The sequence below is a fragment of the Neofelis nebulosa genome, chromosome 8 (assembly GCF_028018385.1).
Source record: "Neofelis nebulosa isolate mNeoNeb1 chromosome 8, mNeoNeb1.pri, whole genome shotgun sequence".
NCBI classification, from domain to species: Eukaryota; Metazoa; Chordata; class Mammalia; order Carnivora; family Felidae; genus Neofelis; species Neofelis nebulosa.
Window position 1 is genome coordinate 102,047,990 of NC_080789.1, and position 26,171 is coordinate 102,074,160.

Sequence of the window (26,171 nt, forward strand, 5' to 3'; positions counted from 1 at the left end):
GGAGGAGAGCAGGCGGCCGTCTGCCCCGCGCGCCCCTCCGCTTCACGAACCCCAGCGCGGCCTGGGCTCGCCCCTACCTCGGGCGCGCTCCTTCCCCACGTGGCGCTCGCGGCGCCGGGGCGCCCGGGGCGCAGCCGGGAGCGCCCGCTCGAACCCTGGCTGCGCGGCGGGCGGCGCGGGGTGGGGGGGAGGGCAGGGGGAGGAGCGGGCGGGGGGCGGGCACGTCCGGGCGCCGCTGAGCTCGATGGAATTAGCCCCGCGGCGGAATAAACCGGTGCAGACGCCGGCGCCGCCGCGGGCCAGTCCGGGTTTCGCGTCCGGTGTGTCCGCACCATGGCCGCCCCCGGGCTGCGCGGTGAGTCTCCCCTGCCGGGGACCCTGGTCCCCGGCGTCCCGGCGAATGATAGGAGGGAGAGGGGCTGGGAGTGACGGAGCCGGCATCCTAGCTCCTTGCCTTTGGGACTGGTGACCCCACGTGAACCTGGAGAGGGAGGTGCTGGAGACTGGTCCCTTTTCCGCCGGGGTAGGGGAGGCGAGGGACGCCTGAGCAATTTCCCACACTTATTATTACTATAATAATACTGGTGCAGCGGCTTTTTGGTGGTTGATTACCAATTCCTACCGGTGCGTTTTTGCCTCAACTCATGCGAGTCCTTGGATGTTTAGTTCAGGTTATGTGGGGCAAGCAGACAGCTGGGGTTTAATTCACCAGCAGTCTGCTGAGGACAGAGGTTCGAATTCATCCCCAGCGACTTTGACTTTGGCCTCCCTGGAGTGTTCTCACGGTTTCAGGACGACTCCTCCAACCCTAACCCAGACCTGAGCTCAGAAAGGGCATTTGCACCCCAGGGTGAAGGGAAACACAGGCACGCCTTTCCCGGGGACTTTTCTTAGAGGAAAAGCAAGCGGAGGTGGACTTTGCGGGAGGAAGACGTTATTCTGCCGCATCTCCCAAGTTATACTGAGCAGACACATGGGCAGGGTCCACCTTGCCTGGAAAGGGATTATGTTCTCGTGGTTCTTGAGAGAGGTGTGAAGTGGGGAGGTGCCCCCTCCATTGGCATGAATAGTGAACCAGAACTAGCCGTCGGTCCTAGTCCTGAGACCTTGGGAGCCGGTGTGGAGAGATATCTTGGGAACCACGTGGACCCTGGTCCAGGACCGAAGGCCCCATTGAGCAAGGTTAGATCTAAGCCCGAAGGCAAGTGGCAGGTGGAGGGAGGATCTTAGACAATGTAGGGGCTTTCCTAGAGGACTGTGGTACTCTGGGTCCCTCTGCTTCCCTGGACTTTGTTTTGTGATCCGACCTCAGAGCCCTGGCCCACCTAGCTGTCTGTCACCCTGTAGTGGCTGCTGGGCGTCCAAGGCCCTTTTACTCACTGTGTCTTGCCATTCACCTGTCTTTTGGGAGGCAAAGTCCTAATATGGTCCTTTCCAGCAATCTCTAATGCCCTCTGAGTTGCCTGTATGTGGGGACCTGGGCCACTTTGCTGGCTGATTGAAGTGGTTGTGTGAGGGGTAGGGGTGGGTTCCAAACACCAGCCTCAGGTTCTGATCTGGTTTCCATGTGTACCTTCTCTGCCATCATCCATTGTGGGCCAGGGCTCCTGGACCAGAGTCATAGAGCCTATAGTGAAGCTTGTCTTTGATTTAATGAAGTGAGGACCCCATTTTCTGGAAATCCACCCTTCTGTGGACTCTTTGTGCTGGCTGAGAGAAACTTGTCCCACCCCATTTGTGGCGTTCCTAGAGCCCACGGAGAACAGAAATTTGACTGCTAGACATGGATCCTGCCTCTGGTTACAAAATGGAATCAGTCTCTATTTGTGATCAGGTGGTTTAGGAAAGGCCTCTCTATGGAGATGAGTTTGAACAGAGATCGCATTCAATGAAGGAGCAAGACTTGTAAGATATCTGGAGAATGATCTTGCAAAGGCAAATATAGGCGGAAGACCTTGTGGCAGGAGTGTGCTTGAGCTGTCCAAAAAATAGCGGGGAAGCCGAGTACCTGGAACAGAGAGGTGAAGTGGGAGAGTGGCAAGAGTGAGCCAGACCAAGCAGAGGCTTGTAGCTCAGGCCATATGTTCTTGGCTTTCGGAGAAAAGGAAGACTAACATTCAAGTATCCAGTATATCCAGACACTGTGCTCGCTAGGTGCTTCGCCTCACAACTTTGTTGTCAATGTTAAGTCCATTTCATTGAAGAGGAACCTGACTCTCAGAGACGTTAAGAAACATGCCTATTATATTGTGTCAACCACTGAATAATCACAGAAGGATAAAATTGGAATTCAAACTTGTTTTCCCAGCACCTCACCTTGTTGCTTTTGTTCTGTTCATAAGAAGTCATTAGAAGGAAGTATGGATATGTGCAAATAGGGATGGGAAATGTGGGTGGAACTGGGCTTTAAGGGAGATGCTAATTTTTCAAGGCTCTTAGGTAAATGCAGTAATCATAGTCCAGGCAGGGCTGTGCCTATACACCATCCTTGACCCTTGAACAACACGGCTTTGAGCCGCGTGTGTTCACTTATACGCAAATTTCTTACAGTATAGTACTGTAAATGTATATGTTCTTATGATTCTCTTAGTAACATTTTCTTTTGTCTAGTTTACTTTGTTGTAAGAATACGTTATATAATACATATACAAAATGTGTTAATTGACTGTTTATGTTATTGGTAAGGCATTCAGTGAACCATAGGCAATTAGTAGTTAAGTTTGGGGGGAGTCAAAAGTCACAGTCGGATTTTTAATCGTCCAAGGGGATTGGCACCCCTAACCCTGCGTTGTTCGAGTCAGCTGTATTTCCAATCTGGAGTCATCATGGTTAGTTTATTTTGTGGGGCCAAGCCCAAGAAGCCTGGTTGTCATCACCAAACTTGTAAGGACATGTGCCACTGTGATCTACACTGGGGACGTGTCTTCACCAGCACGGATGACCTGAGTTCCACATTTAGGGTTTACGGGGACATGGGAAACTGAGCTAGTGACCACTGGGGGAAGAAGGTGTGCTTAGGGTCCTGATGGGCTCTAGCAAACCTGGCTCACCATATTATGCCCCCGTAAGTGTGACTCATGTCAGTTCGGAGGCCAACTATCAACTGGACTGTATGCCAGATGCTATGGTCAGTGTTGGAGTTACAAAGATCAGTAAACCACAACACCTGCCTGTCAAGACCTTAACCTTCACCCTAAGATGATCTTAATACTTTCACAGCCTTATCCACTGTTGTTGGTGGCGGGAAGGAGGAAGTGGGGGTCAGACATTGACTTGCTCTGACCGCACCAATGAAATTAACCCGACTGTACAGTAATTATTTCAAGATGTACTTTAGGTCTTTTTTGGACTCCTCTCATCAACCCTGCTTTTCCTCCAGAAACTTTAGGGAAATAACTTTTAAGTCTGTCTGGCTGAAAACTCTCCATTGAGGTTAACTTTCACTGATACTGCTCAAGGATTACAGTTCTCACGGTTAGCTGGTGTCATTTCTTCCCTGTTTGGCAAACACAAGTACACTACCCTTTGCCTACAAAGTATAGGAAGTATAGATACCAATTAGCCCAAGTAAAAATTCAACGGAATAAAATCAAAGATCTAATTTTATTTTAATTAAGTTGTTAATTATAGTTTTATTAAACCATACATGAATCCAGCAACATCCCATCCAGCAAGTTGAGGGGAGCTTGGAGGAGTTATACAAAATGGAAGTTTTTTTATAGGAAGGAGGGTGGGACAAGAAGTTATCAGCAAATGCAGACAGATTGTTTCAGGCCAGGAAACCATCTTTTTGCAGGGGAGGGAGTGGCAGTGTTTTATTATACAGATTACTACCTCACTAGTGCTGATCAGGAAGTTTCAGACTGACTTTTCAGGGATAGGTTGAAACTGTTAAGTCTTGGTTTGCTGGGGTGTGCTTGTGTGTGTGTGTGTGTGTGTGTGTGTGTGTGTGTCTGCACCTGTGCAAATGATACCATTTTGGGTTTATTTTTTAATACTTTGTATCTTCTGACTTATTCACTGACATAGGGATAATTCCCATTTTCTAACAGTCCTTGATGCCTGATATTCATCATAAGCTAATTAAACATAGCTTAAAAAAAGCAATAATATACTTCCATTGCGAAAAATGTTTAAATACAAAGAAGTAAGAATAAAATTTCCCTTATTTTAAATAGTATGATAATTGTTGTTCACTCAGTTCCTTTTCAATCTTTTTATTTGTGCCTGTATCAAATAACTATTTCTATGTATTACTTATCTTCAAATAGTTTACAAAAGAAGAAAATCCAGATAACAATAAAACTTAAAACAAGGATAAATGAACAAGTGTAAAATCATGAAGGATTGGGAGCACAGTATTATATCATAAAACCTAGACTAAGAATAGGTACTATCGTTGAACAAAAACTTATGTGCAAGCTTCCTGACAGGCAGGTCAGAAAACAGACAGTAAGTTATAAGTTACACAGGTTTCATAGTCCAACTGCAGGAGGCCAGTTCTAGTTCATCAACATTAAACGTTAGGAAGAATGTCACAGTGATATTTGTGCTATTTATATAAGACATTGCCCAACATAATGAGCTGTAGTTTCATTAATAGATTTTTGGAAAGCGTATTATTATCACGTGAGCATTTATTGTTTCTGGCTTTTTTAAAGGGGTGTTTGTGTTTTGTTCTTTTCTGGTCCACTCCACGGTGTTAATATTTTTTAAAATGCTGTTGGCAGACCTTTAGATCACCAGCCATTGGGTTAAACCTGTCATTTGAAAAGTAGTAGCTTATAGCATATAAAAAGCTCCATGGTTCATTGTCCATTGAGACCAGGGGCTGCCAGTCTCTTTTTCCTCTCCTCAAGGGGGAGGGAGACAAGACTTCCCAGACACAACTTTCTGGCTTCCATCTGTTGTCATTTCCCTGGAGCCTGAAGGACCTCCATTAGTGTGGCTTGAAGTGTGGTTCTGCTGGTGACAAATTCTCTCAGCTTGTGTGTGTTTTTTAAAAATATTTTAATGTTTATTTATTTTTGAGAGAGAGAGAGAGAGCGAGCAGGGGAGGGGCAGAGAGAGAGAGGGAGACAGGGAATCTGAAGCAGGCTCCAGGCTCCGAGCTGTCAGCAAAGAGCCTGACGTGGGGCTTGAACTCAGGAACCACGAGATCATGACCTGAGCCGAAGTCGGGCGCTTAACTGACTGAGCCACTCAGGTGCCCCCGCTCAGCTTGTGTTTTTATGGAAAGCTGTCTATTTCACTCTCCTTTTGGAAGAATAGTTGCATTGGATATAGAATAATGGGTTGACAGCTTATTCCGTTGAGCACTCCAGGTGTTCTCTGTGGGTCTCCATGGGTCTGCTGAGAAGTCAGCCTTAATCCAGATTTTTATTTTATTCATGTAGAATACCTTTATAATCTGGTAGCTTTTGATATTTTATTTTTATTTTTGGTGTTCAGTGGTTTGACCATGATGTGTGCAGGTGTAATTTTCTTTGTATTTTTCTTAACTTTGAGTTTGTTGACCTTCTTGAATGTGGACATTACTGTATTTTATCAACTTGTGGGGATGATTTCAATCACTATTTCTTCAATTATTTTTCTGCCCTATTTTCATCCTCTTCTTTTACTGGAGCTCCCATCACATGTATGTTAGACTATGTGGTCCCACCAATTCTGAAACTCTGTTAAATTTTATTCCAGTCTCTAGTCCTCTGTTTTCTAGATCAGATCATTTCTATTGATCCAGCCTTAGCTTCACTGATCTTTGCTCTGCCTTCTCCAGTTTACTGTTAAGCTCATCTGATGATGTTTTTCTTTTTAGTTATTGTAATTTTTAGTTCTAGGAGTTCCATTTTTTGAAAATAATTCCAGGTCAGCTTTGTTGAGATATAATAATAAAATCCATCCCTTAAAAATATAAGTCAGTAGTTTTTATTATATTCACAGAGTTGTGCATCCATCACTGCTGTCTAATGTTAGAACATTTTCATCATCCTAAAAAGAAACCTCATACTCACTGACAGCCATTCACCTTTCCTCCCTCCTTCTAAGTCCAGGAAACCACTAATCTAATCTCTGTCTCTGTGGATTTCCCTATTCTAGACATTTTATATAAGTGGAATCCTATAATGTATAGTGTTTTATGTCTGGGCCCTTTAACTGAGCCTGTTTTTAGTGTTAAGCCATATTGTAACATGTATTAGTATTAGAATTAACATGTATTAGTTCTTTTTATAGCTAAATAATATTCCCTTCTGCGGATATACCACATTTGTTTATCTGTTGATGGACATTTGGATTTCCACTTTCTGGTTACTATGAATAATGCTGCAATGAATGTTCAAGTTCAGGGGTGTGTGTGTGTGTGTGTGTGTGTGTATGTGTGTGTGTGTGTGTGTGTGTGTGTGTCTAGAGTGGAATGACTGGCTAACTTTTTCAGGGATTGCTAGGCTGTTTTACAAAGTGGCTGTACTATTTTACATTCCCACCAGCAATGTCTGAGGGTTCTCATTTCTCCACATCCTCATCAACCTTGTTATTGTTTGTCTTTTTTATCAGAGCCATCCTAGAGGTGTGAAGTGGTATGTTATTGTAGTTTTGATTTGTGTTTCCTTCATGGACTAATAATGGTGAACATCTTTTCATGTGCTGTTGAATATTTCTTGCGTGTCGTCTTGGAGAAATGTCTGTTTATGCCCTTTGCTCATTTTCAAATTAGGTTAATTGTCTTTTTATTTGTTGAGTTGTGAAAGTTCTTTATATATTTTGGATACAAGTCCCTATTCTGATATATGACTTAGAAATATTTCCTCCCAATTTTCTGGGTTGTATATTCACTTTATTAATGGGGTCTTTTGAAACATTTTAAATTTTGATGGAAGGCAGTTTGTCTATTGTTCTTTGATTGCTTGTACTTTTTGGTATTATAGTAGCTAAGAAACCATTGCTTAACCCAATTAATAAAGGTTACTCTTGTGTTAGTGTCAAGTGGTTTTATAGTTTTAGTTATTGAATTTAGGTCTACGATCCATTTTTCAAAATGTTAATTTTTTTGTGTATTGTGTGAGGAAAGGGTCCAACTTCCTTCTTTTGTGTGTGGACATCCAGTTGTCCCAGTACCATTTCCCCATTTCTTTCCCCATTTCTTGGTACCTTTGTTGAAATTCAAGGTTTTATTTCTGGAATCTCAATTCTTTTTATTTTTTATTTTTTAAAAAATGTTCATTTTCGAGAGACACAGAGAGAGAGAGAGAGAGAGAGAGAGAGAGAGAGAGAGAGAGAGAGAGACAGCAAGCATGGGAGGGGCAGAGAGAGAGAGCGAGATGCAGAAACCAAAGCAGGCTCCAGGCTCTGAGCTGTCAGCACAGAGCCTGATGCGGGGCTCAAACTCAAAAACTGTGAGATCATGACCCGAGCCAAAGTCAGATGCTTAACCGACTGAGCCACCCAGGCGCCCCTAGAATCCCAAATCTAATAACTGATCTATTTTTCTGTCCTTATGCCAGTACTACACAGTAACTTTGTAATAGTTTTGAAATCAGGAAGTATGAAACCAATTACATTTGTTTTTGTTTGTGTTTTCTATTTCTTTGCACTTTTGCAGTTTCCATATCTTCCACTTAGTAAGATTGTATTTATCTTTATTATCTTTATTAGATACATATTTATGTTTCCTGCTTTTAAAGTCTTTTCTTTGGAGGGTGCCTGGCTGGCTCAGTTGGAGGAGCATGCAACTCTTGATCTCTAGGTTATGAGTCTGGCTGTCTTGAGAACAGGTGTGTGTGTGTGTGTGTGTGTGTGTGTGTGTGTGTATGTGTTTCATTTGTTTATTTTTGGTGATCAAGTCCTGTTTATTTTAAAAGCATAAACAGTGGAACTAGGAAGGAGTAAGGAGAACAAAACACCAGTCCCCTTGACAGGGCCAGATCCAGCACAGGCCCTGTCTGTTGTGTGACCTGGAAGCCTTGACCAGCCTTTTCCCGTGAGGACAACGCAGGTGCCATCTTCCATGAAGTTGGGGATAGAGTAAAAGTGAAAAAGGCCAGAGGGCTGAGATCGGTTTTTATTGCTGGCTTTGTGTCTTTCACGGGTCACTTACTCCTGTTTCTTTGCATGTCTAGTAAGTTTTGATGGTAAAATGGACATTGTGCGTGATACAACATTACCTTTCTCTCAGGAAGGTTAAACAAATTAAAAAAGTTCTCTAGCAGGCGGTTTAATTACTGGCTGATTCCTTTGAGCCTATTTAGGTTTGGTTTTCTGCTTTGTTAGGGTATATTTGTAGAAAATGCCAGGTATTTCCCAAGATTCTCTAACTCACTAAGACTCAACCTCTCAAGTCTGTCTCCCCTGTTGATTTACTCAGGGCATGGCCTTAGAAGTTTTTAGGGACAGGCTACTGTAAACATTTTTCTAGTGCCCATAAAATAACTGGTACTGGGGTGGACACTCTTCTGTAAACAGCCGAACAACAGGATAAAATACATAAGCCAACCATTTTCAGGCACTGAAAAACCATCAACACGGAAGTGGAATCCCTGAGAACAGAAAGTCACAAATGTAGCCCCATAAAGACATGTTATTGACTGGGGTGCAGGGAGCAGGAATCCAAGAGAAGCAAAATCCCACTGAACCGAGGAGGCAGAGGCCAAGGCTTGGAGCAGCTAAAAAGGCTGGAATAATGGGGCAGAGCACAGGAGAGAAGGAATCTGTGCAAAGGAAATAAGTTTTTGTCAGCAGGTTTTTATTCAGAAAGTATTTTGTTAACAAATGGTTTCAGATGTAGGTCATGGGCAAGGGCCAGAAATGACAGGGGTCTCTAATATTAATTCAAAAGTGAGCCTCATGATTTAGAAAAGAGTGAAATTGTTGTGTTTATTTAATTTTAATGAGAAGCTGAGGTCCCAGCCTTCATTTTTGTCTTAAGGGAGAGTTGGACTATGGGGGCACCCTGTGGGCAAGGCCACAACTTTTCTTTAAAATCACCTTTGTTACTGCTCAACAGTGCTTGAACTCAACATTACCAAAGCTCCAGAATTCTTTAGCACAAAGCATAGGGGAGATTATTTTGCCCAGAACTCTTTCTGCTCATGTTTTCAGCATTTCAGTTTTTAAATATACTCTTTCATTGAACACCTACTATGTGGCCGGCTGCAGCGAGGGTCAAATATGATACCCAGTCCCTATCTTTGAGTATCTTCTGCACCGCACCCCCACCCTCCCACCGCCATGATTTTTAGAAATTGTGAGGGGGCTGTTAAATCTGTCAGGTTGGGAGAAGTTTGGGAAAAGGTCTGTTGAGCAGGGCTCTGATGTGTGGGTATTTGATTCAAATGGTATCTCAGTGGGCTAACTGCTGCACTTGTAAGTGGAGTTCTTTATTATTATCTGCATTCTTAGTGAAAGGTGCTATGCTAGCTAGGGTCATGCTCAGCTAGCCGCTCTAACAAACAGACCAAAAAATAAATGAGTAAAACACAATAGTTCACTTCTTGCTGAAGTAATAGTTCAGGTGGGTAAACAAGTTACTGGGGTGGCTCTTCTCCATATAACTTTTCAGGAGCCCCGCATGATGGAGGCTTAGCCAGTTTCAACTATGACTTCTAGGGTGACCCTGAGGGTTATTCTACAGTTATCTGAGGGGGGAGAAGAGCCCAGAGGGGTGTGCAGGAGCATGCACACAATGTTTCTATGGGCTAGGTCTGGGAGTAGCACATGTTGCTCTGTTTACTTCGTCTGGCTGGAATTCAGTCTCACAGGTACATCTCATAGCCTGCCATAGCAAGGGAGGCTAGAAAATACAGTCTAGCTGTAGGTCCAGAAAGAAGAGGAGAGCATGGAGTTTTGGTAAGCAACCAGTGGTCTCTGTGTTAGGGGCTTATCAAAAGTGATAATTTTGGTGTGGCATGGTCACACTTATTTTCCTGTATTAAATATATAGATTTACACACTTGCATCTCCAGTGTGTAAGGCTCTGCAGTCTTCCAAGTTTCAGCATCTAGGGAAGGACGGGGGTGGTAAATGCTTATTAAATGGTTTTTGAACGAAGGAATGAATTTTTAAATTTATTTTTGTCTGTCTGATGCCAGAGTCCCCAGATGATGATGATGATGTTGATAATTACAGAGATAAGAACTACTGTTTACTGAACATCTGCCCTGTGCTAAGGTTTGCAAGCGTGATCTCATTACTTTGCTAAAACCTTTATTATGTTTCTTTTAATTTAATCATCATAAGTGTACTCTTAATCCCCATCCCCTATCTCCCCCGCCATCCTACCCACCTCCCATCTGGTAGCCATCAGTTTGTTCCCTATAGTTAAGAGTCTGTTTCTTGGTTTGTCTCTCTCTCTCTCTCTCTCTGCCTTTCCTTTGCTCATTTGTTTTGTTTCTTAAATTCCACATATGGGTGAGATCATATGGTATTTGTCTTTTCCTGATTGACTTATTTTGCTTAGCGTTATACCCTCTAGCTACATCCATGTCATTGCAAATGGCAAGACTTCATTTTTTTAGTGGGTGAATAATATTCCCTTATATATATTCATACACACACGACCACACACATGCATACACACACCACATCTTTTTTGTCCATTCGTCTATGATGGACACTTGGGCTGCTTCCATAGTTTGGTAAGTGACTCTGCTATAAACATATGGGTGCATGTATCTCTTTGAATTAGTGTTTTTGTATTTTTTTTTTTTTTTTTTTTGGTAAATACCCAGTCGTGTAATTCCTGGATCATACAGTAGTTGTATTTTTAACTTTTTGAGGAACCTCCATACAGTTTTCCACAGTGGCTGCACCAATTTGCATTCCCACGAACAGTGCAAAGGGGTCCTTTTTCTCCACAACCTTGCCACCACTTGTTTCTTGTGTTGTTGATGTTAGCTATTCTGACAGGTATAAAGTGATACTGCATTGTGATTTTGATTTGCTTTTCTCTGATGATGAGTAAGGTTGAGCATCTTTTCATGAGTCTGTTGGCCATCTGTATGTCCTTTTTGGAGAGATGTCTGCTCATGTGCTCTGCCCATTTTTTAATTGGATTGTTTTTTGGGTATTGAATTGTATCATTTCCTTATATATTTTGGATACTAACCCTTTATTGTATATGTCATTTGCAAATATCTTCTTCCATTCCATTGGTTGCCTTTTAGTTTTGTTGATTGTTTCCTTCACTGTGCAGAAACTTCTGATTTTGATGTTGTTCCAGTAGTTTATTTTTTGCTTCTTATTTCCTTTGCCTCAGGAGACACATCTAGAAAGATGTGGCTACAGCCAATGTCAGAGAGATTACTGCATGTGCTCTCTTCAAGGATTTTTATGGTTTCAGGTCTCACATTTAGGTCTTTAATCCATTTTGAGTTTATTTTTGTGATAGTGAAAGAAAGTGGTCCAGTTTCATTCTTTTGCACGTGACTGTTCAGTTTCCCCAACACCATTCGTTGAAGACACTTTTTCCCATCGTATGTTGATTCCTCCTTTGCTGAAGATTGATTGACCATACAATTGTGGGTTTATTTCTGGGTTTTCTGTTCTATTCCATTGATCTATGTGTCTATTTTTATGCCAGTATCGTAGTGTTTTAATTACTGCCACTTTGTAATGTAACTTGGAATCTGGAAACTTCCAGTTTTGTTTTTCTTTTTCAAGATTGCTTTGGCTCTTCAGGGTCTTTTGTGGTTCCATACAAATTTTAGGATTGTTCTAGTGCTGTGAATGAAAGAATGAATCAATGCTGAGTTGGTATGATAACAGTTGGCCAGTGGATTCAATTGCTTCTTTTAAAAATATTTAAAAAACCTTTTAACAAATTTATTTATTTAATTAGAGGGAGCATGGGAATGACAGAGAGAGAGGGAGAGAGAGAGAATCCCAGGCAGGCTCCACACTGTCAGCACAGAGCCCGCCCGATGTGGACCTTGAACTCACAAACCACAATATCATGACCTGAGCCAAAATCAAGAGTTGGAGGCTTAACTGACTGAGCCGCCCAGGTGTCTCTAAGGTGTCAATTTAGAGGAAGTTGCTTGCCTTTATGTTTGTTATGGCAGATAGACGAACTTCTAGTTCATCCATAAACTATCAAATCATTCAGGCACATGTTAACTACGTTTAATGACATTTAGCATTTGCATTTACTTGGATTGTGTAGAACCCATTCCTACCCCCTTTGGCTCTCAAGCTGGCATTATGATCCAGGTTCTACAGTGTGCTTTAGTAGTCGGGGAGCCACACCAAGGCCACATACGTGGAGGGTCTTAGCCCTGGTTAAAGCACACACTGCTTCTATAGCCAGTGGGCCAAAGCATGCTCATGGGTTGCCAAGCATGGTAGCTTTCTTTTCCTTCTCCAGTAACAGGCTTCCCTTGCTTCTGGGTTCACGTGGCACCCAATTTTTTTTCAACACCCAGGCCAAGACCGTTCTCTAGCTCTAAATGTTTATCTTGGCCGTGCTAAGTGGTGCTTTGTTTTATTTGACCTAAGCTTGCTTTATTTACGGTCTAGGTAGTGTGCCTTTCTTTGATACGTCAGGACCTTGCGACTAGATCTCTGTTCACACTTTTGATTCTATAGACCAGCCATCTCAACCCTGGTGGCACAATAGAGCACCTCAGACAAATTAAGTCCAAATCTTGAGGTGGGGCCCAGACATCAATATTTTAACTTTCTTTGGTGATTCTAATATGTACCCAGGGTTGAGAAGGAGTCCCTGTCTCCACTGGTCCTCATCTTTCCCAATTGCTGAATGCTAATATTTTAAAACAATTTTAATGTTTATTTTATTTTTGAGAGAGAGAGACAGAGTGCGAGTGGAAGATAGTAGAGAGAGAGAGGGAGACACAGAATCTGAAGCAGGCTCCAGGCTCTGAGCTGTCAGCACATAGCCCAATGCAGGGCTCGAACTCACAAACCGTGAAATCATGACCTGAGCCGAAGTTGGACGCTCAACCGACTGAGCCACCCAGGCGCCCCTGAATGCTAATATTTTTTTTAAGTCTGGCTTCCCACAACCATCTCTGCCTCCCCCACAGAGCAGCTCTTGTATGCTTCTATTTCTCCTTCTCCAGAACCACTCCTCCTGGTTCTGTCCTTTGGAATGTGGTGATCATAACCTCACTGATAGTCAAATGAGGACGCATCCGGTTTTAAGGAAGAGCAGTTTGTCTTTGGGATGGTCACCACAGCCGCCTAGTAGAGGTGGAGTCATGAGAAATTACCAAATGGGTCTCTCAAGCTGTTCCCCCACTAGTTACGATGGGATCTCCAGTCCTTTTAAAAGTCTGACCTGGCAATTCTGGGAGTCCCTAGGGGTGTCTCACATGTGTTCATGAACAATTCTTTAAGCTTCTACTTCGTGTTAACCATCTTAGCTGACGCTTGATGTTGAGCTCCACCTTCCCAAGCTGTGGGAAGGCACTTGTCCTGCTCCCGAAGCCAATTATGGGCCAGTCCTCATGTTTGGGGCTAAGCATACAGGGGCGAACAAGATGGGCACTGTTCCTGTCCTCAGGAAGAGCACCGCTGAGCACATGAGGCTTTCTGTCTATATGATTTGAATTTACTTATTTCAGTTAACCACACTGTAGCGGAGAGAAAACTTTTGAGCAATTTCCTATCGATTATATGTGTATTTGGGATATCTTATAAAATCCTGAGGCGCATCCATGTTCCTCTTGTCTGCTGAATCTCTCTGTATCCCTCATATCTCATCCAGATCCACAGGCCTCTGCAGTCTGAGCAGAGCATTGTGATTACAGGAGCTGTCTTAGGCTTTAGCCTCACAGCCAGTCCATTTTGGGCAGCAGAGATCTGTCCCACCTTCTTTGGAGAGCTCAGAATAAGGCAGAGCTCATCAATCTTGGTTATACCAGGAGGAAGAGATGAGAGGTAGGAGATGTTCGTGGACGGTGAAGGAAGATGGGGGACATGGTGAGACTCCACCAGGCATGACCAGGAGAGGAGCCAGTCACCCTCATAAAGTGGTGTGCATGTGTGCATGCGTGTGTATGTGAGCACAGGTGTGATCTGTGTGGAGGGGCTGGAGGAAGGCTTGCATTTTGCTCACCATTGCATCGTTATGCTCTTTTCATGTTATTATACTTGGGAAACAGGTTACGATTAGCTAACAGAGCAGTTTTGATCAATTGCATTGTAGACTGGCTGCTTCCTCCTGACATAGAGGGAGGGACATTATCCCTTAATGTCATCAGCCACACAACCAACCACAGTGTAAGATGAGATGCCCATGAATAGATTTCATTTGAGGAACTCATCCAGATCCCAGTCCCTGGGTTCTGTCCCTGAGGGAAGCGCTTCCTGAAATGCTGCTGCTTTTCTTGACCTGGGTCTTCACTTGTAGGATCCTGGCTCTGAGCAATGACTATAAGTGATCTTTGTTAAAAGGCCTTTTTAAAGGGTTGAGAGATGTCAGGAAGGGACTTACCAACTAGTCTTGGTTGAGGAGAGATGTTTAGGGGCAAAAGGGAGAACAATTCCAAAGATCAAAGAGTAGGGATAAGAAAAAGCAGGTCGCCTTCTTCTGGAAGCTGCTGGTAGTTTATTCTCTCTGATGTGTGTGTGTATTCTGTATGTGTGTGTGTGTGTGTGTGTGTGTGTGTGTGTGTGTCAGAGAGAGAGAGAGAGAAAGAGAGAGAGAGAGAGACAGAGAGACAGAGAGGTAGGGAGGGAGAGGTGGGAGGGAGGGAGGAGTGACTAGCAGGAGATGATTGATATTAGCAGGAAAGATAGTAAGGGGCCTCGTAGGCCCTGTTAAAAAGTATGTATTATAAGCCCAAAGTGCCCTTTCTTTGCCTGCTCTGAGTTCTGCCACGTAGCTGGCCACCTATTGGGACTACGTGGGTGGAAGAGGAACACGAGGGGGACGCATGCCTTGTTCTCAGGAGGCTGATGACCTGAAACAGGCAAGCCCAGCAGCTGATTGAGAAGGACCATACAAACAATTGCCCTTCTCCCTGGAATCTCCTTTCCTCCCTTGCCCGTTGGAAGATGCCTCCTTGTCTTTTCTTAGATGCTCCTCAAAAGTCACTCTGGGAGGCCTGCTGGCTCTAAGCAGAGCTGTGGGCTTCTGCTACTGTAGCTCCTTGTTTATACTCCGGCCTCAGCTTTTCTCTTGTTCCTGAAATCTCCTTATTAATCTGTTCTCCTTATTAGTCTGCCTTCCTTGTGAGCATCTAGGGCAAGCCTTCTATTTCCAGTGTATTACACAGCACCCAGGAGGTTAAATGGTCTGAGAAGAATAGAGATGTGAGCAATGGCATATATGTATGCTCCCCCACCCCCCAAGAGCGGCCAGGTGTGGTTGGAGCATGGCATGTGGTGCGTGCATGGGGCCAGGAGGCTGGAAAGGGTAAGCAGGCCATGGATGGATGTTAGGAGATGAAACGGTATTCGGCTAGGTAGGCAGGGCCCAGATCATGAAAGGCCCTGTGTGCATATCAGACAATTTGGTTTTCATCTAAGAAGAATGAAAGCCCTGAGTGGGAGTAACTCGGTCAGGTTGTGACCTGAGGATCAGCGGGGAGCCAGCTTAGTGGCAGGGAGGCCAGTTAGCTCTTACTTATCCAGGTTCAAGGTAAGGATCCACACTGGGGCTGTATCTTCATTAGGAAGGGAATGTTTGAGCATCGGTAGAGAGAGGGCTGTTTTTGAGTCAAGATACGCAGAGCCGAAGAGGGAGAGGGCACTGGAAGATCATCCCTCTGTTACTCTGGCCACATGCAGAGGCCCAGAAAGGTACTGTTTAACAGGAACTCTGGGGTAGAGAGTAGGGTGAACAGCAGGGCCATTGCAAGGTCCAGATTTTAAGTGTGGAGGCTCAGATTTTGCCTGTCAGATTCATGTAGGAAAACAGAGTAAGACCTCAGCATAAAAAGTTGACCCTAACTGAAATGCAGTCCATCTGTCCCAGGATGCTTGGGGAGGGTCCAGGTGAGCGTCCTGAAGGCACCCAGGTCTCTCTGAGGCCCACCAGGAGTCTTGTCCCTGGCCTAGGAGAGCGTGGATGTGCCATCTCCACTCAGGGCAGCCCTGCCCTATCTGGCTTTGCTGGAAGCAGTGGCCCCGAAAGGCCGGTGAGAGAGGTGGCCCTGTCTTTTGGGGCACCCACACTTGCCCTGCCAATGGTTAGTAGTGAGGCAGTAACAATGCCATGAGGGAAGCTTCGAGGAAGAGCCATGCTGCTGGAGGTCCTGCTCCCACAGGAAACCACCTCCTGCTATTCTTTCTTGGAGGCTCTGGAAACCTCCTAGGGCCCCGGTGACTCACCTCACCCTCCTCCGTGCCCGGTGAACCCACTTCCTGCTCCCCGTCTGTGCAGGCTGCTGCTGCCTTGCTCTTGACTGTGCCTCCGGGTCCCTTTGCTCCGGTTTTCCTGCCATCAGCTACTGCCCGAGCTCTTCTCACCACCCCCCCACCCGACTCTCCACAGCCTGCTCCTGCCCGGCTCCCCAACTCAGGGGCCCCTCCTTGCTCTGATCCTTGGCTGTGACCCTGAAGGTTCTTGCCAAACTGCCCGAGAGCTGAGGCATGAGTCAAAGGGTCCGGATCTCTCCCTGTGGCAGCTCTCCCCTCACCCAGCGTGGGGTAGCAGTGCCCACCACTAGAGACTATTCCTCACAGTGAGACCCCTGCCCCTGGACCCCTGCAGGGCCAGCGGCATCTCCAGAACCCCTGAGAGTTTTCAGAATGCTTTCATTGTATCGCTTGTCTCGGGATGCCAGCAAGGGCTCCCTGTACTTCGCAGTGTATTAGCTTCTCAGCCAAGACAGCCAAGAGCTAAATGGGGGAATGGGTGTTGGAAGACCCTGGTGGTGGGTGAGAAAGTGCAGCACAGAATGGGGACCGTGGCTGGGGTGGGGCCTTGGGTAGGCGTGTGAAAGGGCAGGCCATGGGAGGACCCCGAAAACAAGCTATACCTGTTTTTTCATTGAGATTTGGGCCTCTCCCTGCCTATAGTCTCTGTTCTTTTCCCTGCAGATCTCTGATCCTGCTCCTTCTTTGTTTGCTTCTATAGCACAGCCTGAGGTACCTGCAGCCTTTCTGGGTGGTGGAAATTGGATCCTTCTAGAAGAGACAGAGTTCACCCCTGAAATAGTGGGTTCTAAAGGATAAGAGGGGCGCCTGGGTGGTTCGGTCCTTTAAGTGTCCAACTCTTGGTTTTGGCTCAGGCCGTGATCTCATGGTTTGCGAGTTCGGGCCCCAAGTCAGGCTCTGTGCCAACAGTGTGGAGCCTGCTTGGGATTCTCTCTCCCTCTCTCTCTGCCTCTCCCCTGCTTGTGCTCTCTCTCTCTCAAAATCAAAATAAACATTAAAAAAAAAAAAGGATTAGAAAGTGTGTGATGGTCCCAGATGAGAAAGGAAGTTGCAGTCATGAGGGATAGACAGCTGCCTAGTCCAGGAGAACTTCCAGGAGGAGGTGAGTAGTCAGCAGGCAGGTGGGTGGCACAGAAGGGGAATTCTGGGGACTTAGGGCACAGTGACTGGAATGGAGCAGAGAAATCGGGGTGGGCAGGTGCAGATGAAGGGGGCGGGCCCTGAGCCCCGGGGTAGGATTTGGTAAAGATCCCTCACGTTTTCTGTAGCTCACGTTTTTACCATATCATCACACTCCCCCTGTGAGGGAAAGATATGGTAATGACACCCTCCTCTCAATCACGGAACTAAAATGTGCAGAGAAAATACATTATTTTTCTGAAATTCTGGCAATGCCAGGCCTAGGCACCAGGGGTCCTCCTGCTCAGTGTGGGGCTCATTGTGTAGTGGAGTGCCATTGGCTAGTCCTGGGAGGGGGGGTTGTAGAGTGGGATGGAGAAGGGTGTGGCTGTTGACCTAGCACTTCTCAGTTGTCTGTAGAGCCCACCCCTGTGTGACGTTCATGTCGTCCCAAATCACAGCCTGCCTTTTAGTGACTTTCTTATTCCTGGCCTGCGAAAGACTGTCCGCCATGGACCATTCAGACAGGCTGCAGGTCCTCCAAACATCAGGTCGAGACCAGAACACTGCCCTCCTCCCCTTCGATTCCTCCTCACCCTCAACAAGTGCAGCTCCCTCCCCTTATCCCATGGCCCTGGGTGCCGCTATGCTTCAGCCTCTTAGCAAATGGAGCAGATAAGAATATTTAGAAAGACTAGTCTCAAAGAGGGGAATGGGAAGGAGGGTGAGGGCAAGGCTGGAGAATGGATGCAGCACCTTTCAGTTCATGGTGAAGGTTTTCTACTCTAGCAGTGGGGAGCCACTGGAAGGCTTTCAGTGGGAGAGTGGGGCAGTGTGATTCGAAAAGATCCCTCCAAAGGTGGCAGTGGAGAATGTCTTGGGACAGAGGTGGATGTGGGCAGGGTCTGGTGCCAAGCTGGGGTTGCCCTCTGTCCATGTTTAGCAGGAGGCCGCTGGTCATTTTCATCTGGTTACACTTTGACTAGGTGAGGAAGGCCTTTCTTTCTCCCCACCCCAATGCTCCAGGAAGTTTATGAGGGTGTGAATAGTTGAAAAATGGGCTAGTCCCATATGGGGGAGTCACTAGGGGGTGGTCATATCTGGGCAGAAGCTCGGAGCACAGGAGTTCCTTTGACTAGACAATCAGTGGGCTGCCACCAACAGGTTACCTTTATTCAGTGACACCAGCCAATAAGTGCCCCACTCTCTGTAGTTCCCTGCTGACCAGTGGAGTCCATTGGATAAAGCTTGGAGGCCTTCGTCTGCTGACTTTACATGTGTCTGTGTGTCCCCTAAGCCCTCCCTACACTACCTCAGCTTCTGGAATTTAAGTCATGTCTGAAGTGGAAGCAAATTAGCTTTGCCTGTAGTATCTGACTATTTCTGTCTTATACCTTGATCAGTAGCTTCTCAAGACAGGAATGTGTTACTTCTGATTTTCTGGGTCCCTAATGGCCAAAATAGCAGGTGGCCCACAGCTAGATGAAGAAGCACATTGTAGCCAGAGGGAGGAGCACGGGTAAGACCCTGGGCCAGGAGGGAGTATGGTGCATTCCAGACACTGCAAGCAGCGCGGTATGGCTGGAGCTCAGAAACGCAGAGGGACACGGGGAGAGATGAGGTGGAGACGTGAGCGGGCCAGGCTGTGCAGGGGCTCACAGCTTGAGAGTGGTGGGAAGCACCAGAAATCTCCACACACGTGGGTGTCATAGCGAGGTCGACATTTTGAAAGGACCCCCTGGCTGCCTTTGGAGAACGGTGAAGGAGAGCAAGGGTGCATGGAGTAGGCGCTATTGGGAGGCTGCTGGGGTTATCCAGCTGAATAAGTGTGGTAGTTTGGGCTAAGGTGGTAGTCATGGAGGTGGTGAAAAACAGATGGATTTGGGAGATATTTCAGGGCAAAATTCATAGGAGTAGTGACACATTGGCTGTGGGGCATGAGGGAAGAAGACTCTGGAGGCTGCCTGTAGATTTCTGGTGTATGGACTGAACGTAGTGGTGGCATTCATAGCCATAGGGAATCCTGGACGAGAGTCATCTGGTAGAGCAGATTGTAAGTTTGGTTTTGGAGATGGAGGTTTTGAAGGGGCTCTGAAGCATCCAAGTGGAGATACCAGGTAGGCGGGAGGATGTGTGGATCCAGAAGCTAGAAGAAAGTAAGGGTTAAAGGTAAAATGTTGAGGGTTATGGGGACGTAGGTGGTCATTAAGGCCATAGGAGCAGATAGAGTATCTAGGGGGGCATAGAGGGCATAGGAGCAGATAGAGGGCAAGGGTAAGAGTGTAGAAAAAGAGTGTAGAAAAGGGTAAGAGTGTAGAAAAGAGGCCCCAGGTCCAAGCCTTGTGAAAATCCATCCAGGGTATCCAGAGGTGGGTGAGCCATGCCCTTCAGGGCACCCATAACCCAAGAAGGCAGCTAATCCTGAACACCCAGGGATCTGTTTTGCAAGGCGGTATGTACCAAGAGCCAAGTAAATGGTCAACGAAGGAAAGATTATTTTCAAATGAGTATCATGTTCCATAAGCTGTGTATGATGGCCTTTACTTCGGATCAACCCCAATTCACCTTTTTTCAGCTTCTTAGAGGATTCCTGTGGAGTGTGTTCACCTGCCCTATTCTTCCTGATGCCCAGACATCGCTCACATCCCACCCCCCATCCCCCCAACCCCTCCCCCCATCTGCCACCGCAGCCTTCATTTCATGGTGTAAGCCAGCTCTCTTGGATCTTTCCACCTCTGTGTCATTACTGCATGGTATGTCATTTGCAGCTGAAACAACTCAGCCATATGCTGTGTTCTCGTTGGTTGGGAGAAAAGGTGGGCATAAAAGCAGGGCCTCATGCAGCCATGGTCTATGTGTCAGAGGCAAGCAGAGGTTGCTGCTGGGATGGCTGGTGGGGCCCCGAAGGCCAGCCTCAAACCCCAGGTTGTACCTTCAGGAGACCGTGGCTCCTGGGTAATGGTTTGACCAAAGTTTTGGGCTGACTCTGAATATGAGCTATCTTGAGTCACAGGTGTGAATATGAATATGGCTGTCAAGGGTGCTTGAGTGAACGTCACCTTTGTCATCTGCCCAGTTATACATCAGTATGGTCTTGGGCTCCTTAGACATGCATCTGAAGGTTTTCAAGCCATCTCTGGGCTGTAGAGCCCTGTTCTCAATGCTGCCCTGGGCCAGATGGCGGGCAAGCATGCAGAAAGGCACAGGGGGAAAGGGATGAGGTGAGACTAAGAACCGAGGAGAGAATCCACTCCCATGATGTCTTGAACTGCCCCCTGTCGCTCTACCAGCATGCATACCCACTGTTGCTTTTCTGTGTTCTCTCTCCTGCCTTTCAGAAGCTGTCCACCCTTTGAGACCAGCTTCAGGCTCAGTTCCTCAGGAAGCCTTCTAGCCTTTCTGGTCTTCCACAATACGGACTAGAGCCCACAGTGTAGAAGTAAATTATGAGAGCTTTCCTCTGCTGGTCTTCATTGTGCTTCCTACCTGCCAGGTCTGTCCTCATAAAGAGATGATAAGATTTTCCAGTGTAGGGACCAGGTGTCCTAGGGCTCCTGAACTGTCCAGCAGAGAGCTGGGCACCTAAGGGGCTGCTCTACAAGCTGGTCACTGATCAGAAGCTCTCCTTCCAGGTGCTTTTTGTTCCTTCATTCATTCAGCAGGTGCTGAGGGCTGAGCTGGATGTATATGGTATGATTTCTTCTTACACGGAGCTCAAAATGAAAATAATAATAATTATAATAAGCACCTTTTATTCCCACCCATGGGCTGATGACTACCCTGGGTGTTTCGCATGTACATCTCTGCTTCGAATTCTCACTACAACCCTGCAAGTGTGGGATTCTCATGTTGCAGTTGAAGAAACAGGCTCAGAGAATTCTCAGAGCAAGTGGCAGAGCTCAGGGTTAGGCCCAGGCGCACTAGGTTTGCTGCTTTGCTGGAAAGAGTATTTCTCAGACGCAGGGACAGATCGAGTCTCATCAGCCTCGAGGCCCTGGCAGCTAGCTCATGGCCCCTGCCTGGGGCTTTTTGGTGCAAAGCAGAGTGTTTAATGCTTCAGTCCCCTCCAGTTGTGACATTCTGCAATTCTGTCACCAGCCTGGGTCTTTTCCCTCCAGGGGTGAAGCTGGAAGTTCCCTGAAATAGCACTGCTGCTCCCGCTGTGGGTTGTTCCAGGGGCTGTTCTGGGGAGGGTCCAGAAGGGGCTGTGGAGCTCCGAAGCCCTGTTGGGGGCAGCAGGTGCATGGGAACCCCTGAAGGGCATTGGAGGCAGTGCTTTTGTCAGAGCCCGGCCCTGCCCTCAGGGGCCCCACAGTTGGTCTCTCTTCCTCTCTGCTCTCTCCTCGGGCCATGAGGGCCGCCTGGCTGCCCTGGGAGAGGCCCCCAAACTCAAGCCTTTGGCATTAATTCAAGGTGTCTCTCCAAGGAGTGCTCCACTTACCCTGGCTCGCCGGAGCCACCTTCTCTTTTTTGGGAATTATGAGAGGTTATGACACCCATCATCTGAAGGGGCTCCTGCTGGTGGCTCCATGCCCAGTGTGCGTGCGTGTGTGCATGCATGTGTATATAGTGGCTGAGACCCTCTTCCCCCCTGGCTAACCAAGGCTGTGAGGAGATGTGGCCTTTTTCTTAGGGACATCCCAGTTCCCCTCCCATCAGTGCCTCAATTTCTCTGTGTCCTGGGTTTTCTGTCACCTGAAGCTGCTTTGCCTCCTTTGTCTCTTCCTCTCACAGATATCCCCCTGCTCCCTGGCTCCCCACGCCGGCTGAGCCCTCGGGCAGTGGCCAGAGGGGGCCAGGGCCCCAAACGTGGCCAGCAATACCTCAAGGTTCCCGGTTCCCAAGCCCCGGGTCCGCAGGGCAGTTCTGACCATGACCGAGATTCTGGCCCGCCCTCCGGTGGAGGGAGCTCCTGTGGCAGCTTGGTGAGTGCTGGGGTGGGGTAAAGGCTGGCCCTGTTGGGGGCCCAAAGGGAGCCTCTTGACTGAGACACTCTCCACCTGGGGGGCAGGGGTTTGTGTGTGTGTGTGTGTGTGTGTGTGTGTGTGTGTGTGAGAGAGAGAGAGAGAGAGAGAGAGAGAGAGAGAGAGAGATCTCCAGGGTTTTTCTTAGGGCCTTTTCCTCTCTCTCTCCAAGTCATGGTGGCACAGTGTCCCGACTATGCTGGAGTCTTGTGGTCAGAGGACAGGGAGAGGGAGGTGTGAGGCCACGTGAGCCCACCTGTTGGTCTGCAGACTCCTTGACTCCCCTCACAGATCTGAGGAACCAGACCTCTGCCGTGGTGGCTCTGAGGCTCTCCCCTGTGGCTGGCGCTTCATCTGGTTGCCCAGGTGACCTCCCAGGTGGCTGCAGAGGCAGCTGGGTACCAAACCAGTAATAAACAGGGGGACGCCCAAAGGGAGGGAGGCAGGTCCCTCGCCTGCTCCGCCTTGTTCTTTCCCCTCCTCTTCTCTCAACCTCCCACCTCCAGGCTGGTCGGGAGCAGAAGTCAGTCCCCCTGCTGCCGTCCCCACTGGTGGCTGCAGAGGAGGAGGAGGAGGATGTGGGGCTGTGAAGGGGCATAGTGTAGAGTGAATCCCCGTGGGGTGGGGCTGGGGTGGGCCGGGTGACAAGAAACTGGCCCTTGTTCCAATGGATCCAGAGAACTTGCCAGTGAGTAATCTGTGTGTGTAAGCGTGCATGCGTTTGCAGGCAGGCCGGCGGATCTGCAAGGAGATGAGTGTGCGTGGGTGTGTTACCATGCATGTGGAGGGCTGCGTGTGCCAGAGTGCACTTGTGCACAGATGGGTGCAGGAAAGCTGGTGCAGAGGTGCTGTGTGTCGATGCTGTGTGTGCGTGTGCAGGGGTGGTGCATGGCTCTGGTGTGCAGGCAGGTGCGGAAGCACAGGGCTTCGCTGCTGCACGTGTCGTCTGTGCGTGTGAGCATATGTGTGTGCACGGATGCCAGGGCAGGAGTGAAGGCATTGGTTCCAGGCTGTGGACATGTAGATGGAGGGCTGAGTGGGCTGGGTATGGTGGAAGGACTTAGGCCACTGTGTGGCTTTCACTGGGCCTGAGGGCCTTGCCTCCTAGTCCACCGCCCTGGGCCCAGAGCACAGGGTTAGCCTCCTCCGTCTCTCACTCCTCCTCACTGGACCTCGCTGTCTCTGTCCCGTTCTCTCTGGCCAGGTCATCAATAACTACCTGGATGCCAACGAGCCAGTGTCCTCAGAGGCCCGTCTGAGCCGCATGCACTTCCATGACAACCAGAGGAAGGTCGACTATGTGCTCGCCTACCATTACCGGAAACGTGGGGTGCACCCTGGCCATGGCTCCCCTGGCCCCTCGCTGGCGATTGTCTCCAATGGGGAGACAGGCAAGGAACCTCGTGCTGGTGGCCACGGTGACATTGAACTGGGGCCACTTGATGCCCTGGAGGAGGAGAGGAAGGAACAGCGGGAGGAGTTTGAGCACAACCTGATGGAGGCAGGGCTCGAGCTCGAGAAGGATGTGGAGGTGAGGCTGGGCAGGTGGTAAAGGGTCGTGGGATGGGATGGCCTTGCAGGACTGGCGCCCTGGTGACCAGTGTCACCTGCCGGGAGTGTTGGCTTTGTTCTGGCAGGTGGCGTGGTTTTTTTTTTTTTTTTTTTTTTTTAAATCTGATGAGCATACAAGATTTTCTTGTTCAAAGACTTGAGGAAGAGCATTGGTATAGCTGGTGCCTCTGCCTAGGGGAGTCCCAGGTGGTGAAGGCAGTGATGGTGATGTCCAGCCTGTTCCGTGGGCATTGGCCTAGAGATTGGAGGCAAGACACTTCTGCCTTGCCTTGGTTTCTTCAAATGGTTTCCTTGGAATGAAGACCCAGATTGCCTGTGCAACTTTGGATCAAATTCCTCTCTAGGGCATATACTTCACTAAGGAATGTGCTTGCCTGAGGCCCTCTGAGGGAGATGATTAATTGGAAACTGAACATTGGACATATTTTATCAACTTGTGAGCTACATATATTCTCACCCCTGGTCAGTAGCAGCCTAAAGGAATCCATGGAAGTCCATTTATCTACATATCCATCTGTCCATCCGACCATCCATTCTTGGATCCATCCATCCATCCATTTCTTCATATCACAGTGATCCTTTAAAGATGACTTGGCCTAACCATCCCCTCTGAACTCATCTTCTACCCCTCCCACCTTCCTGTACCTCCTCCAGCCCATTGGCATTATCTTGGTTGTGTGTTGGTCACCCTTACCTCAGGGCCTTTGCGCTGATTGTCCCCTCTGCCTTGGGCACCCTTCGCAGACCTGGGCATGCTCAGTCCCTCACTTCAGACCTCTGCCTAAATGTCACCTCTTTCCAGACATCTTCGTGACCATCCTAGCTAAAATACTCCCACCCTATCACTCTGTTCCTTGACCGTGCTTTACTTTTCTTCATCACACTTGGCACTGCTACCTGAAACAGAATAATAGATTTGTTTTTTTATCTGCGCCCCAACCAGATTCATGAAGGCAGGGGTCTTGTTTGGTTCACTTCTGCATCCTCAGCACTCAGGACAGAGTCTGAACCGTAAAGTCATGTAGTTGAATAAATAAGTGATCTCCCTGAATCTCAGGTTCCTCATCTGCAAAATAGGCAAATGCCCTGCTGGACTGTAGGTTTACATGCCCCAGCAATTGATGGGCAGTGAAAACATCTGGCACAATGTGCAATACATAGTAGGTGCTCAATAAATGTTCCTTAGTATTATTTTAAATATGAGTCATGCTGAGGGGTGGGGTGCCATTCTCATTAGAAACCTGTTTTGTAGGACTTAAGTTAATACTGTCCCCAAACTGGACAGAACTGCCAGGGGTCATTCATCTATTTCTCTGTCTCCAGGAGGGATGGCATGCGGCTCGGCTCAGACCCTTGCCCTGCTGATGTGTGCTGCCTATCTAGACCCTCAAAGTAGGAACTGCTTCTCTCCTTGTTCTTTCCACCAATGCAGGAAGATTGTACTCTTTTAGGACTCATTGGGGCTCCCTTGATTTTCCCTTTTTGAAACCCAAAGTTCACTTGATGAATTGGGTCTGGTGGGAAGGTTTTTCAGGTGGTAATGTGTTTTGAAGACCATGCAAGGAGCTTGGTACCACCACTGTGGACACACCTGTCTCTGGGTGTCAGGGAGCAGAGGCCTGGGCCTTGTTCAGCCACTTAGTTGGGGCACAGCATCATGCTCAAGAGGGTGGGCTCTTTACACAGATGTTCACATCCCAGGTCTGGCGTCCAAGTTTCCATGTCTGTATAAAGGGGGTAGCGATGTATTCTTCAGGAGGTTGTTTGAAGAGGAAAACAAGACAAGTAAATTAAGTACTTAGGACAGTAATAGTGCATGTCACTACTGTTATTAATTAGAGTTGCCAGATTAGCAGATTCAAGATGGCTAGTTACATTTGAATGTCAGATCAACAGCATATCCGTTTTTAGCATACGTATGTCCCATGCAATATTTGGGATATACCTAATACTAAAAAAATTATTTGTTGCTGATCTGAAATTCGAATATAACTGCCCTGGCAACTCTTACGACTATTCTATCACCGCCCAGCTTTGCTGCCCACCAGCAGGTTCCATTTAGGTTTTCCTGGCTTTGGCTGGGAATTCGGAGGGCCCAGAAATAGCTCTTGGGACTGACCAGTGTTAGATGGGGACATGGAGCATGTCCTGGATGGTCATCCCTGGTCTGCAACCAGCACA

General features: G+C 47.4%; 1 protein-coding gene across 1 annotated transcript in view; it reads left to right on the forward strand.

The window, feature by feature from the left end:
- Nucleotides 1-224: 224 nt before the first annotated feature.
- ANO2 (anoctamin 2) overlaps nucleotides 225-26,171 on the forward strand; it is a 341,667-nt gene continuing 315,720 nt past the window's right edge. The window contains exons 1-3 of the mRNA XM_058743946.1: nucleotides 225-355; nucleotides 22,189-22,379; nucleotides 23,623-23,949. Of these exons, the coding sequence (XP_058599929.1) occupies nucleotides 334-355; nucleotides 22,189-22,379; nucleotides 23,623-23,949 (540 nt within the window). The 5' untranslated portion in view covers nucleotides 225-333. The remainder of the gene's footprint in view (nucleotides 356-22,188; nucleotides 22,380-23,622; nucleotides 23,950-26,171) is intronic.